Source organism: Charadrius vociferus, unplaced genomic scaffold (genome assembly GCF_000708025.1).
Source record: "Charadrius vociferus isolate BGI_N301 unplaced genomic scaffold, ASM70802v2 scaffold4105, whole genome shotgun sequence".
Lineage (NCBI taxonomy): Eukaryota > Metazoa > Chordata > Aves > Charadriiformes > Charadriidae > Charadrius > Charadrius vociferus.
The window spans coordinates 1-11535 of record NW_009648326.1 but is presented as its reverse complement, the minus strand read 5'-3'; the positions used below and the strand labels follow the sequence as shown (position 1 = coordinate 11535).

Genomic DNA, 11535 nt, shown 5'->3' with positions numbered 1-11535 from the left:
CGGCAGCTCCCTCGCAGCGTTTCTCCTCCCTGACGGGTTGTGTGAGCACATTTGGGAAGAGCAAACGCAGAACTGTGGCAAAAAGTTCAAAATGCTTTGGGTTCCTGTCACAGCAAAGAGCCTTTAATGATAGGAAGCGCTTTTAATTCCCTAAACAAAGTGCTGTGGAAGGACAGAGAACAATTAGAAGGTGTTCCTTGGTCAGTGCTATCATGCTGTCTGCTTTGTAGTTTTATTTGAATGCTCTGATGAGCGCGGCTCACCGTTTATCTTTGCACTGTGTTTGTTTTAACATTTCCTATTCTCGCCTCTCTCTGTCCTGCCATCCACCGAATGTCTCTTTATCAGAGTTTTGTCTGTACTTAAAAACATTCCCCGTTTGTTGTTACTTGTGGCGCATGGAAAGGTGACTGAAGGGATTTGAAATTTAATTCATCACGCAGGTGAGAGCCTTCGGGTTTTTACTCGGTGTCAAAGAAATTGTGAAAACCCGCCTGCCCGTGCACATCCCCTTCAGCACTTCCCAAGTATTTATTCTGCCGTACCTAGAACACCCGCCATCGGTTACAGAAACTCCCACCCAACAGAGGCACTTCACCAAACAGCCTCTTGTAAAAACAATGTGCTCACAGAGCGAGGAGAAACCGTGAGGGTACCTTTTATCTCAGGATCCGAAAACATTTCAGGGTCAGCTTTATGACTCCCTGTGAAGTGTCCCAGCTGGGGAGGGGAGGGAGAAGGGGAAACAGCAGCTCGGGGTCCGCCGGTGACTGCCAGACCACCTCGGCCATCGAGATGTGGCTCCTCCAGCAGCCCCCGAGCCCCTGTGTCACCATCAAGATGTGTTTGTGAATGTCACTCTGCAGCGTTTCAACCAAAGCCGCCGCTTTTACGCTCCTTTCCCCCCTTATCTTGTCTTACAAAGCACGAGGCACGCTGTCGACTACAGCAGAACCAGAACACTGCTGGGACTCACGGGCACTAGAATATGCCCAAAAGTGGGTGCAGGCAGCAAAACTTCTCCTGACCTGCAGCGTGGAGCAAGGCGTGTGGAGTGCCTTGTGTCGGGCAGCGTGCTGGCACTGCCGGCCCGGAGCAGGAGCGCGTGGGTTACCTTTAAAACACGTTTCTGCAGTGTAAGGGACTCGTGTAACTGGCTCTGCTGCGCCGGTCCTGCGCTGCTGCCAGCTCTTGTGCCCAGCAAAGTCTTTCAGCTGTCCCGCACGTCCGCAGCGCTGGCCCCTGCTCCTTTGATGTGCTGCGCGTCCTGTCTCCCAAGTAATTTTCAAACCTGTTTCTGTAGCTCTGACTGCTCCAGAAAGAATGTGGGAGAGCAGTGTTTCTGCTTGGCTGCTTCGTTTGACGGACCTCGGTCTGCGCAGGCCGGTGGCTGAAGCTGCAGCACTTCACCTGCGTGATCCCCAACATACGTTCCGTTTGCTCACGCTCTCTGTGAAAACCTTCTTGAAAACAAAATAACAAAGTGGGATTTCTGCCTGTCCATGGTCATTTCGGTGAAAAGCTGAGTCCAGAGTCTTGTTTCCTCTTAGAAAACAAACATCTCTCCACTGCGGTGCCGCGTGGTGAGCACTGGTGTTGGATTTAAAGCTATTTGTCATTAACATGCTTCAACAGCTCCGTGTCTGTGTTTGAATTAAGGGGTCCTGCGTGCGGTGGTCGAAGCGGCGAACTCTGGAGCGTCAGTTCTCTGCCTGTGCGAGAAGGGAGATGCCATGATCATGGAAGAGACCGGCAAGATTTTCAAGAAGGAAAAAGAAATGAAAAAAGGTGAGGCCTGCTCCAAAGATTATTTTCAGCGTGACCATGGTTTTTGGTCCCGTTGAGTGGTTGGTGTGAATGGGCAAGAGCACAGAAAGCACTACTCTGTGGTAATTAATGTAAGAAATAGTTTGGTGTTCCTAGAAAGCCAATTTTAACCCAAATCCTCCTGCCTGCCCTGCCTGTAAGCATCACTGATGAACCTCAGCTTCCCATTTCAATGCACCCGATCATCCACATTGTTGTCCAAAGTAACTCTTGTTTCAGTGTCCCCTCTTCAGGAAGACCTGTGGTACGGTTACTGCTGCTCTGTGGTTGCTGTGGAAATTGTGTGACACTGGAGTGTGTCACCCAGAGCTCCCCAATTTCTGTTCTGGAGACTTTAGGTCCCTTTTGCAGGTGTCTCACCGCCTTGGATGTATTTCTTTGGCGGTTACCTGGGCAAAAGGAGAGCCGGTGTGGGAGCAGACCATGTGCTGCCTTCCTTGTGGCTCTTGGGCCAGAAACTTGTGTAATGGGGCATTTTACAGCACGTCAAAAAACGAAATCCCGAGTGACGATCCGCAGTGGTGGGGCTGCTGCCCGTGCCGGGTGTGAGGCTGCAAGATTTCATGGAATATCTTTTTTCCCTTTATAGGTATTGCCTTCCCAACGAGTATATCAGTAAATAACTGCGTCTGTCACTTCTCCCCCCTGAAGAGTGACCAAGACTACATCCTCAAAGATGGAGACTTGGTCAAAATGTAAGTGTCTTGGTTATACTTGTTGTGAGTTTACTGTTGACATCTGGGCTTTGCTTTCTGATCCTGCTCTGTGTGTTAAATACGTCTTCCCTCGGCGTGGCTAATTAGAGACTCTTAATAGCTAGTCAAGTGAAGCGCTGGAAACACGTTTGAGTCTTCTGATAGTTCTAGAAGTCACACAAGTTTCCTGAGCCGTGACGCCCCACCTGTAATTAACTCTCTTTGTGTTGCAGTGACTTGGGAGTCCACGTCGATGGCTTCATAGCGAATGTAGCACACAGTTTTGTCATAGACGCCTCAAAGGTACGTTTGTAATGGAGCGGTGTCTCTTGCTGCTGCTGTTTTACCTGTACTCTGAAGGGGAATTTAAAAAGCTGATGCCTGGGTGCCTCTGGTTCCAAAGGCGGCAGCAGCACGGAGCCTTGGAGAGGAGTCTGCTTTGTTTCGCAAAGGTGCCGCAGGTCTGGTGTCACGGCAGTGAGAGGGCGAAGACAGTCCCTTTCCTAAAAATTATTCAGTCCTTTGGAAAACGAGGGCTGAAGGTTTCACTGTTTCAACACGTACAATTTTGCAAGGTTACAAATAATTTGGGACAAACCACGTGTGCAGGATGCTGCAGTGAGTTATTTGCATGTAGAGTGTCTGGGGCCGAGGGGTGGACTGGGCAGACTGGTTTTGCTGCCCCCTCTACTGGCCGAGGGACAGGGCGCCGCGTGCTGCACTGCTGAGAGTCGGTGCCTTCACCTTTGTGAACTGAGCTCAGGGGTGACCCCAAAACTAGTCCCCTCTGCCTGCTTTTCCTGCCTGCATGCACCAGCACGGACTTTTCTCACCCGGGGCTGGTGGCAGCGTCCAGCCCCGGCGTGTGTCGGTGAGGACACCTCCGTGGCACGCGGGGTTTGGTCGGGCATTATGGCAGTGACACTAAGCCATACTCATGCGGTCGGAATGAGTGTTGTGTGTGTAAAACTGTCACATACCAAATTTTTAGCTGTAGTCTTGGGAGGAGGATGGCAGTGTGGGTCTTGGGAATTTTTTTTTTTCCAGTGGTTGTGTCTGAACAACTCAGTGGGGAGAAGACAAAGAAAAAACAATCTTTGGAAGTGTATTGAAATCTTTGCAGTCCACATTTCTGGCTACAGGGGAGTCTTGTTCTGCCTTCAGTCTTTGACAGTGATGCGCTTGTACTATGGTGTCTGTTGAAACCTGTGAGAGCGTCAGTTTGGTTGTGGCTGATACTCATCTGCTCTTTTAGAGGAGGATCGAGCCTCGGAGGCAGAAGCCCTTCCACCTCTGAGCTGGATTTCCCTGTCCGCACGGGGGAACGTGTGCAGTTAGATAGAGAATTTCCATCTCTAGACCCTCAGAACAGCATTCTTGCTAATAAGAGGGGAAGGGAACACACCTTAAAAAGCCTTTATTTTTCTGTTCTTCCAGGAAAAACCCGTGTCAGGCCGTAAAGCTGATGTCATCAAGGCAGCTCATCTCTGTGCTGAAGCTGCACTGCGCTTGGTAAAGCCTGGAAACCAGGTGAGTGACTGACACGGGGCAAAGTATGTCTGGGCACGGGACGAGGAGCTCAAGTACAGACGCTGCCCGTGCCACGCTTTGTGCGTAGAAATAAAAGCGTGTGACCTTGCCTGGGAAGCACTGCCCAGCGATGTGGGGAATCTGGAAGCAGCTGCCTGCTGACAGCTGAGCCGCTGCTGCTGGGGGGAGCACCGGCCCGCTGGCGTGGGTGGCAGTGACTCTTCTGGCAGCAGCTCTGGCTTCCCTGCGGGACCCGAGCTCTTCCTTGTGCCACGGTGGCTTCGCAGAGAAGTCTCGGTGCTCCCACTCGTCGGTCCTTTCCTTGCTGAAGGCAGCTGGGCACGCCCAGCCAGTGCTCCCTTAAATCTCCCACTTGCGCCTCTCCCTCGCCTGGTGCTCGGGCTCCTCGGCAGTCGTAGGCGATCTCCTTTGTCGCTGTGTTACTATTCCAAACGTATTCCTGTTGTGCTCGGGGTTCCTGGTGTAATCCCCTAAAGAGGGATGGCTCGTGCAAAGGCACTGGGTGCAGTGCGGGAAGCTGAGCTGACCTCACGTTATGTGTCATTTTTCTTGATACAGGATTAAAAACGGAAGCCTGACAGTGTTTCTCCTTTTTTTTTGGAGGTGTTAGAGCACCAGTCGGTTAGAAAGCATGCTTGGTTTATCACAGAACACTGTGGAGTTAATAAAACTGTCATGCTTGTGGCTTGAATTTTATATCCTTAATGTGTTTTCCTGTGTTCTTCATGCAGAACACACAAGTGACAGACGCGTGGAACAAAATAGCCCACTCGTTTCACTGCACGCCGATTGAAGGTATGGACGGGGGAGCAGCTGATTGGAGGTAGCGCTGTTTTAGCTGCACACCAAATCCTGAGCTGCCCTGTTCTGGGAAACATTTAATGACTACAACTCCTAGACGCACCATCTTTAAATGCAGCAGCCTTTGCTTAAAAAAAAAAAAAAAAAAATCCCCCCAAAACTCTCTACATTCTTCTTCCTTCCTCCGTTTTTTTTTTTTTTTATTATTTTTAAAGATGCATTAATCTAGGAACAATAGACGTGGGCTTCCACGGCTGGTAGGCAGTCTGCTGGCTCGTGGAGTTCCTGCCGACCTTGGGCAAACTGCGTGGCCCTCTGCTTTCATACTTGACCACTTGTAGTTAAAACCCCTTTGGCGAGTGCATAACCGAGCTCGTTTGTAATGCAAGAGCCACTGCAAAGAAGCCCATAGATGTGGAGGGTATGTAATTTCCTTCCAGCTCCAAACTGATTCACGTTCTCTTTGCAGCGTTGATAACGGGCGAGTGGGAAGGCGCTGGGATAGCTTCTGGTAGAAATGAGACCACTGGGCGCTTGTCTGAAAGGTGGCGAGAGCTTAGCCTGACATTTGGCACGTGCAGATGCTTTTCTCCTAGTCGGTGACATCACTGTCAAAGAGTTCTTTCGGCCACAATTAAATTGGTCCATTATTCCATTATTAGTTAAATTTCCTGAAATACCGTAAAGCTGGCTCATTCTCTTCACTTGCCTTAGCCCAGTCTTGGAACATCGGTTCCCTGTTCCTTGTGTGGGATGGCTTTGTGGGTCTCCTCAATGCTTTGCTCCTTTCTCTGTGAAAAAACATGGCATCAGCTGCAGTGAGGAGGCGGCCGCTCGCACTGTCAAGGGAGTTTAAGCAGCCACTGTTTTGGAAACAGTCAAGTGCCGTAATTATCTAGGCACTGGCAGCAGCATAAGGCCCCAGTTGATGAAAACAAACGGTGGTGCTGTGTTTCCCCTCCCCGCCAGTGGCAGCCGTCCTCCCTGGAGGGAGACGTGCGACTGTCCTTGCTGGGCTGGTGGCCTGGGGAGCGCAAGAGGAATGGCCACCAGTGCCTCTTCCTAGAGTTCGATTTGAAGGTGAACTGTAGGACAGAAAGGAAGAGAGAACCAAATCCCACAGAACATCCTTAGAGTGCCGTACAGCCGAGGTACTGGGGAAAGGACTCAAAGTTTCCATTAATTGGACAGTTGGCATCTTTATAAACACCCGAGGGTGCGCCGCACATGCCTGCCGGTTCACCTCCAGTGCGTTACGGCCCACTGGTGTAGTGTGTGTGCCTAATCGAGAAGCAGCAGTACGTAAAAGCGCTCGGCTGCTGGCTGTGCCTCTCATGGGAGCTTGTGGCTCCTCCTCGCTGGCGAGGAAGCGTTGCTGAAGTCAGAGTGGGCTTTGGGGAACTCCACGTCTGTGCTAATGCATTTGACGGTCCACAACTGAGGGAAGCTGAGGAAGTGCCAACGCCGAAGACGGTTTGCTTTAGCGCTCGCCGTAGCTGAGGGCTGCAGTCTCGGGCCCCGGAGTGTTAATAATGCAAGTCACTGTGTCGCTGGTTTGCAGCTCGGAGGTGTTAATGGATTCTCTTATCACGGCAGGGATGCTGTCACACCAGCTGAAACAGCATGTGATCGATGGAGAGAAAACAATCATCCAGAACCCTACAGACCAGCAAAAGTGAGCATCACCTCTGGGGGTGCTGCTGCCAGCAGCGTTTGGGAGGGGTGTGACCAGGTCCAGAATGGTGACCCTGTTTCTCGCTGCGGTGTCAAAGGGGGGTGATGTAGCAGGTTTAATTCAACTGGGGTATAGACTGCTCCCCGTATGGCCTCGTTCTTGAAGTGTGACCCAATATGGCAAATGAATAGTCTTGTCCGTTCTGTGTGAAGCTGAAGTGTGACTCTGTGTTCAGAGAAGGAAAGGCTGGAAGTCACTGACATGAGGCTCCTCACTGGCACCTACGAGTGTTCTTGGTTTCTGTCCAGTTTCTCGAAGGAGTCTGCTGGAGGCTGCCAGCAAAATAACCAACTGTTGCTAGTTGTGGTGGTGGATGCTAATTCACCAGGAGCTGTGCCAAGACCTATCGTTTGTCTCGCAGAAGCTGCCAGGATCCCACTGGATGGTGATCACTGTCAATAGCGTCTCGGGGTGGGTTTGAACTAATGAGCTGGATATGTCACTCCGTTCTGTTCCAGCAGCTCTTCTCCCTCAGAGATCCATCGGGCTTGGGTCTCATGCTGAATATTGCTCAGTGGCTCTAAATCCAGCACTTGGCCTGTAAGTTCTCAGGTGTGGCATCGTACCAGGTGTGGTGGGGCTCTCGGCCTGCCTGGGACCCGACCACAAGTTCAAAGAGCTGGTGCTGAGTATCTAAGAGACCTTCCACCCCTTACTGGGGATGGAGCTACTTGTCACGGGCAGGAGGAGCACTGCCTTGTCATTGTTTTTCTCTGCCAGCCTGTCGCTGATCAGTTCTGCTGCCTGACATCTTCAGCTTCTGCGTCTTTTGTGCCAGCTTTTGCTCTTTGGGCCAGGGACTTGGTCACTGTAGCGCTATAGCACTACTTTGTGCTTGTAGACCTTCTCTGGCTCAGCCCAGTGGAGGCTTGTTGGAGGTACTGTGGCTGTGTAGGAAATTTCATCTTCTCTGTTTACCATTCTTTGACTCACCAAAATTTTTTTTCATCCAGGAAGGACCACGAAAAAGCAGAATTTGAGGTCCATGAAGTTTACGCTGTTGATGTTCTTGTCAGCAGTGGAGAGGGAAAGGTGAGTCCAGTGCTCCTTGGCCTGCTGCTCCGCAGTGCGTGTGGGCAAAGCGGCCGTGTTTCGGCAGTCATCGCCATCACGTGGTGCTAATAGCCACATCCTTGTGGGTGCCAGTTCCAGCCAGGGAATACTTGTTGCCTGGGTATTGCTGCGTCTTTTCGGGCAGAGCTTTTTCCATCCAAAAAGTTGAGGGGCACCTTTACAGCGTTGGAGTAGAGGCGCTGCTTGTCCCATGTAAACACCCCAGCGCACGCAGGCAGTCGGCTAATCGGGCTGCGGAGGTGCTGCACTGCTTTCCTGGTGTCTCAGCTCTATTTGCATTTTCAGGCAAAGGACGCTGGACAGAGAACTACAATTTACAAAAGGGACCCCTCCAAACAGTACGGCTTGAAGATGAAAACCTCCCGTGCCTTTTTCAGTGAGGTGGAGAGGCGCTTTGATACTATGCCATTTACTCTCAGGTATTTGCTCTTATTCGTGGCCTCCCCGTGTGTTCAGAGCTGAATGCTTTGTGTGAGCTTACAGACTGTGCTGATGGCAAAACCGATTTGCTTTCACCGTCCTGTCACAGAGGAGGAGGCAGCCTTTGCTGCTTTAGTTGGCGTTCGCTGCATTTGAGCCCGGGAGTGGGTGTAGGAAGGATGTTACAGGCTTAAGCAGGAATCCCAGACAGAGCCTGAGGATTTGAGAATCTCCTGTGCCTCGCGTGGCAGGTGGGGAGCCCAGAATTGCGTTTAAAATAAAACAGAGAGGGGTGAAAGCAGTGTCAGAGTGCAGCATGCAGAGGCGAGGCACTTCCAATCACTTTTTGTAGACGTACTCTCAAACTGAGGTAACAATGTTCACTTGACAGGCTCTTTTCATCCTTGAATCCACTTGCTTCTTCCACTCTCTGGAGGGAACAGTCCCCCTGGCAGTTGCCTGCTCTGGCGGTCTGCGTTGTCACTGCACCACGACACTGCCGGGGCGAGGGGGGACACAAGGGAATAAAGTCTGCAGCCCGATCCTGGGGGCAGTTCTGAAACCGCTGGGGTGGAATCTGGCTTCTAGGAGCTCAGGTGTGGCTCCGTCTCCTCCGCAGGGCATTCGAGGATGAGAAGAAGGCCAGGATGGGGGTGGTGGAATGCGCCAAACACGAGCTGCTCCAGCCTTTCAATGTCCTCTATGAAAAGGAAGGTGAGTGCTGGCAGTGGGAGGACGGGCGCTCAGCAGACAACTGTCCGTCGCTTCCGGAGTCTGGTGAGACCGGTGCTGACTCTGTTGCTGTATAAATACCAGAGATGCACTTCAAGGGCCCCGGGATTTATCCTCCAGGAAACTCACTACCCGTTGGCTTCTGGATCTTGTTTTGGAGTCGTTCCAGCGATGAGATGAAATTTTTTTGTGGAGTAATTTCCTGGGCAGGAGGAAAGATTGATGACTGAGGCTCGCTGGGTTGCTTTCAGAGCAGGCTTGGTGGGGTGGCGCTGAAGGAATTGTTTTGCCCTGGCCAGGGGAGGTTTCAGAAGTTCCTGCGAGATGGTTTTTAGCAGTGACAGCGTGGAAATGGCATAGGAATCAAAACATCTGGTTGGAAATACCTGCCGAGATAGCTGGCGGATCAGATAGACGGGAGCTGCGGTGCAGTAACGCCCGTTTCTGTCTTGCAGGAGAGTTTGTTGCACAGTTCAAATTCACAGTGCTTTTAATGCCCAACGGTCCTATGAGGATAACCAGTGGCCCCTTTGAACCGGAACTCTACAAATCGGAGTTTGAGGTGCAAGATGGAGAACTGAAGGTTGGTTCAAAAGTAATAATAAATAGATGTAGCACGTTGCGTGGGGTCACCCTGTCTTTGCATCCCTCGGGGTGAAGGTGGGAAGTAAAATCCCAACGACTGCGCAGGAGAGGGGCTGAGGCCTGAGCTTAGCAAAGAAAAGATCTGCTTTAAGGCCAGGTTGGGCGCTTATTTCCTGCATCAGGCACCAGCTCCAGTGGCTCGAGAACGCCCAGCCCTTGCCGAGGAGGGGCTGAGACGTCTCGGCAGCTGGCTCCAAGGCCTCATACCTCGGCAGGGTGTGAGGCTGTGGCATTCCCCATCTATCACTGTGCCCGTTAGGACTTACCACTGTTCCCTCGCTGCCTGGCGGTGCTCGTTCGGCTCTAAAGGCGTTTCCCTTTATCTGCTGTCAAAAAAAAGGAGTCGGCTTTCTAGCTTCTTATGTTTCCTTCCTGTCTCCAGGCCCTTCTACAGAGTTCTGCAAGCCGGAAGACCCAGAAAAAGAAGAAAAAGAAGGTAATTTGGTTTTGTGGGGATTAGCAGCACATTATCTCTTGCAACCAGAAGTGCCCAAACATCACCCAGGTCCTGCGTGGTCACATTTTGGGCTCATCTCCCAACCTCCCTTACAGAATGCTCCGGTGTTCCCCTGGCTCAGGAAGCAGCAGCCTGGAAGGGGCCCCCTCTTTTCCTCCTCTTTTCCACCCGAAAAGGTCCCTCGGGTGGGCTGCGTCGTACCCGCTGCCAGCGCTGTGGCCGTGCGTGGTCCCCCAGCGAGTCCCCGTGCTGACCGCGCTGTGGGTTTGTTTCCGCAGGCCTCCAAGAACGCAGAGAACGCCACCACGGGAGAGACGGCGGAAGAGAACGAGGCTGGCGACTGAGCAGCTCCTGCTCCCTCCATGTAGCGCCCAACTCACACACACTCGCCCCTTCCCCCCCCCAAAAAAAAAAAACCAGAAGCAAAACAATCCAGCCCCGTTTGTCTCTTACGACCAAACAACAAACGGACTGGACTTCCCACTGACTACAGCCAGCTCCTTTTGACTTTGCCAATGAGGGAGGATTCTCTCAGCCACTTGAGACTACTTAAAAAGAAAGCAGAAAAATAAAATCAGGAGTAAAAGCTAGTCTATATCCACTCTTTCTAACCTTTTATACTACCCATACTTGTTGAAGAGGTGAACAACCAAGCCAACCCCAGTGAGAGAGGGAGTGTAGAGAGCTGCCTGCTTTCTTCTTCCTCCTTTTCTTTTTTTTTTTTTTTTTCTAAATTTCTCCCTTTACAGATTTTCTTGGAGGAAAAGAAAACAACCCTACAGCTGATTACGACCAACAAAAAGTGCCCTGTGTTTAGTGACCTGGTACGCGTGGACGGTGGAAGGTGACCTGCCTCGCAGCACCCTCTCGGCTCCCTCCGGCCGCGCAGGCGTTCCTCCCCCATCCCCTGGGGCAGAGGATTTCTCACTCTTCTTTTAGCCTCTAGATTGTACATTTATAATTGGGAAAAATATAAAATTTTATGTCCCCTGTGAAATTGTAGACTTGTTCCATCTACTCTGGTCTGTCTCTGCCTTGATTTACGTATAAACGCTCTATTTTTTAATACGCCGCTGTGGCGAGCTCGTTTTTAAACTGACTGTCACACTTGCTGGGGAGCAGAGGAGGTTCTCCCCCCCGCCCCCAGCACCCAGCAGGGGGACGGGATTCCCCGGGGACCGGGGGGGTTGTTCCTCCCCGGGGCTGGTTTCTATGGCTCAGGGGCGTGTTCTCCTCTTGGCGTCGGTGGCGAAGGAAACGCTACAGGAGTCATCGGAGTCAGGCTAGAGCCCTGCCGGGGGTATCGCTCTTTTATAGTAAGTCTTTTTTAAAAAAAAAAAAAAAGAAAAAAGAAAAAAAAGCCACTTGAGTTACGTGTAGTTGAAAGTGAGGTTTTCTTCTTTGCCGATACCTGCGGACCGGCGCTCTGGTTATTCTGCTGTAGCTGAATTTTGGAAAAACCCTTCGCCTTTAACGCCGCTCCCTGGTCTCTCTGCAGGCCCCGGGCCTCCTCCTCCTCCTCCTTCCCCTCGAAACTCCGCACCTGCACATATTACCAAAGGCAATAAAAGAGAATAAACCATACAGTATTTTTTTTT

At 51.4% G+C, this 11535-nt stretch overlaps 1 protein-coding gene across 1 annotated transcript; it reads left to right on the top strand.

The window, feature by feature from the left end:
• Positions 1-1623: 1623 nt before the first annotated feature.
• On the top strand, positions 1624-10281 carry PA2G4 (proliferation-associated 2G4, 38kDa). The gene is given in 13 exon segments (XM_009884544.1): positions 1624-1639; positions 1642-1788; positions 2417-2522; positions 2756-2825; positions 3960-4052; positions 4805-4868; positions 6471-6549; positions 7563-7641; positions 7969-8102; positions 8723-8817; positions 9291-9418; positions 9863-9916; positions 10216-10281. Coding segments are annotated over 13 exon segments (1131 nt in total).
• The last annotated feature ends 1254 nt before the right edge of the window (positions 10282-11535 follow it).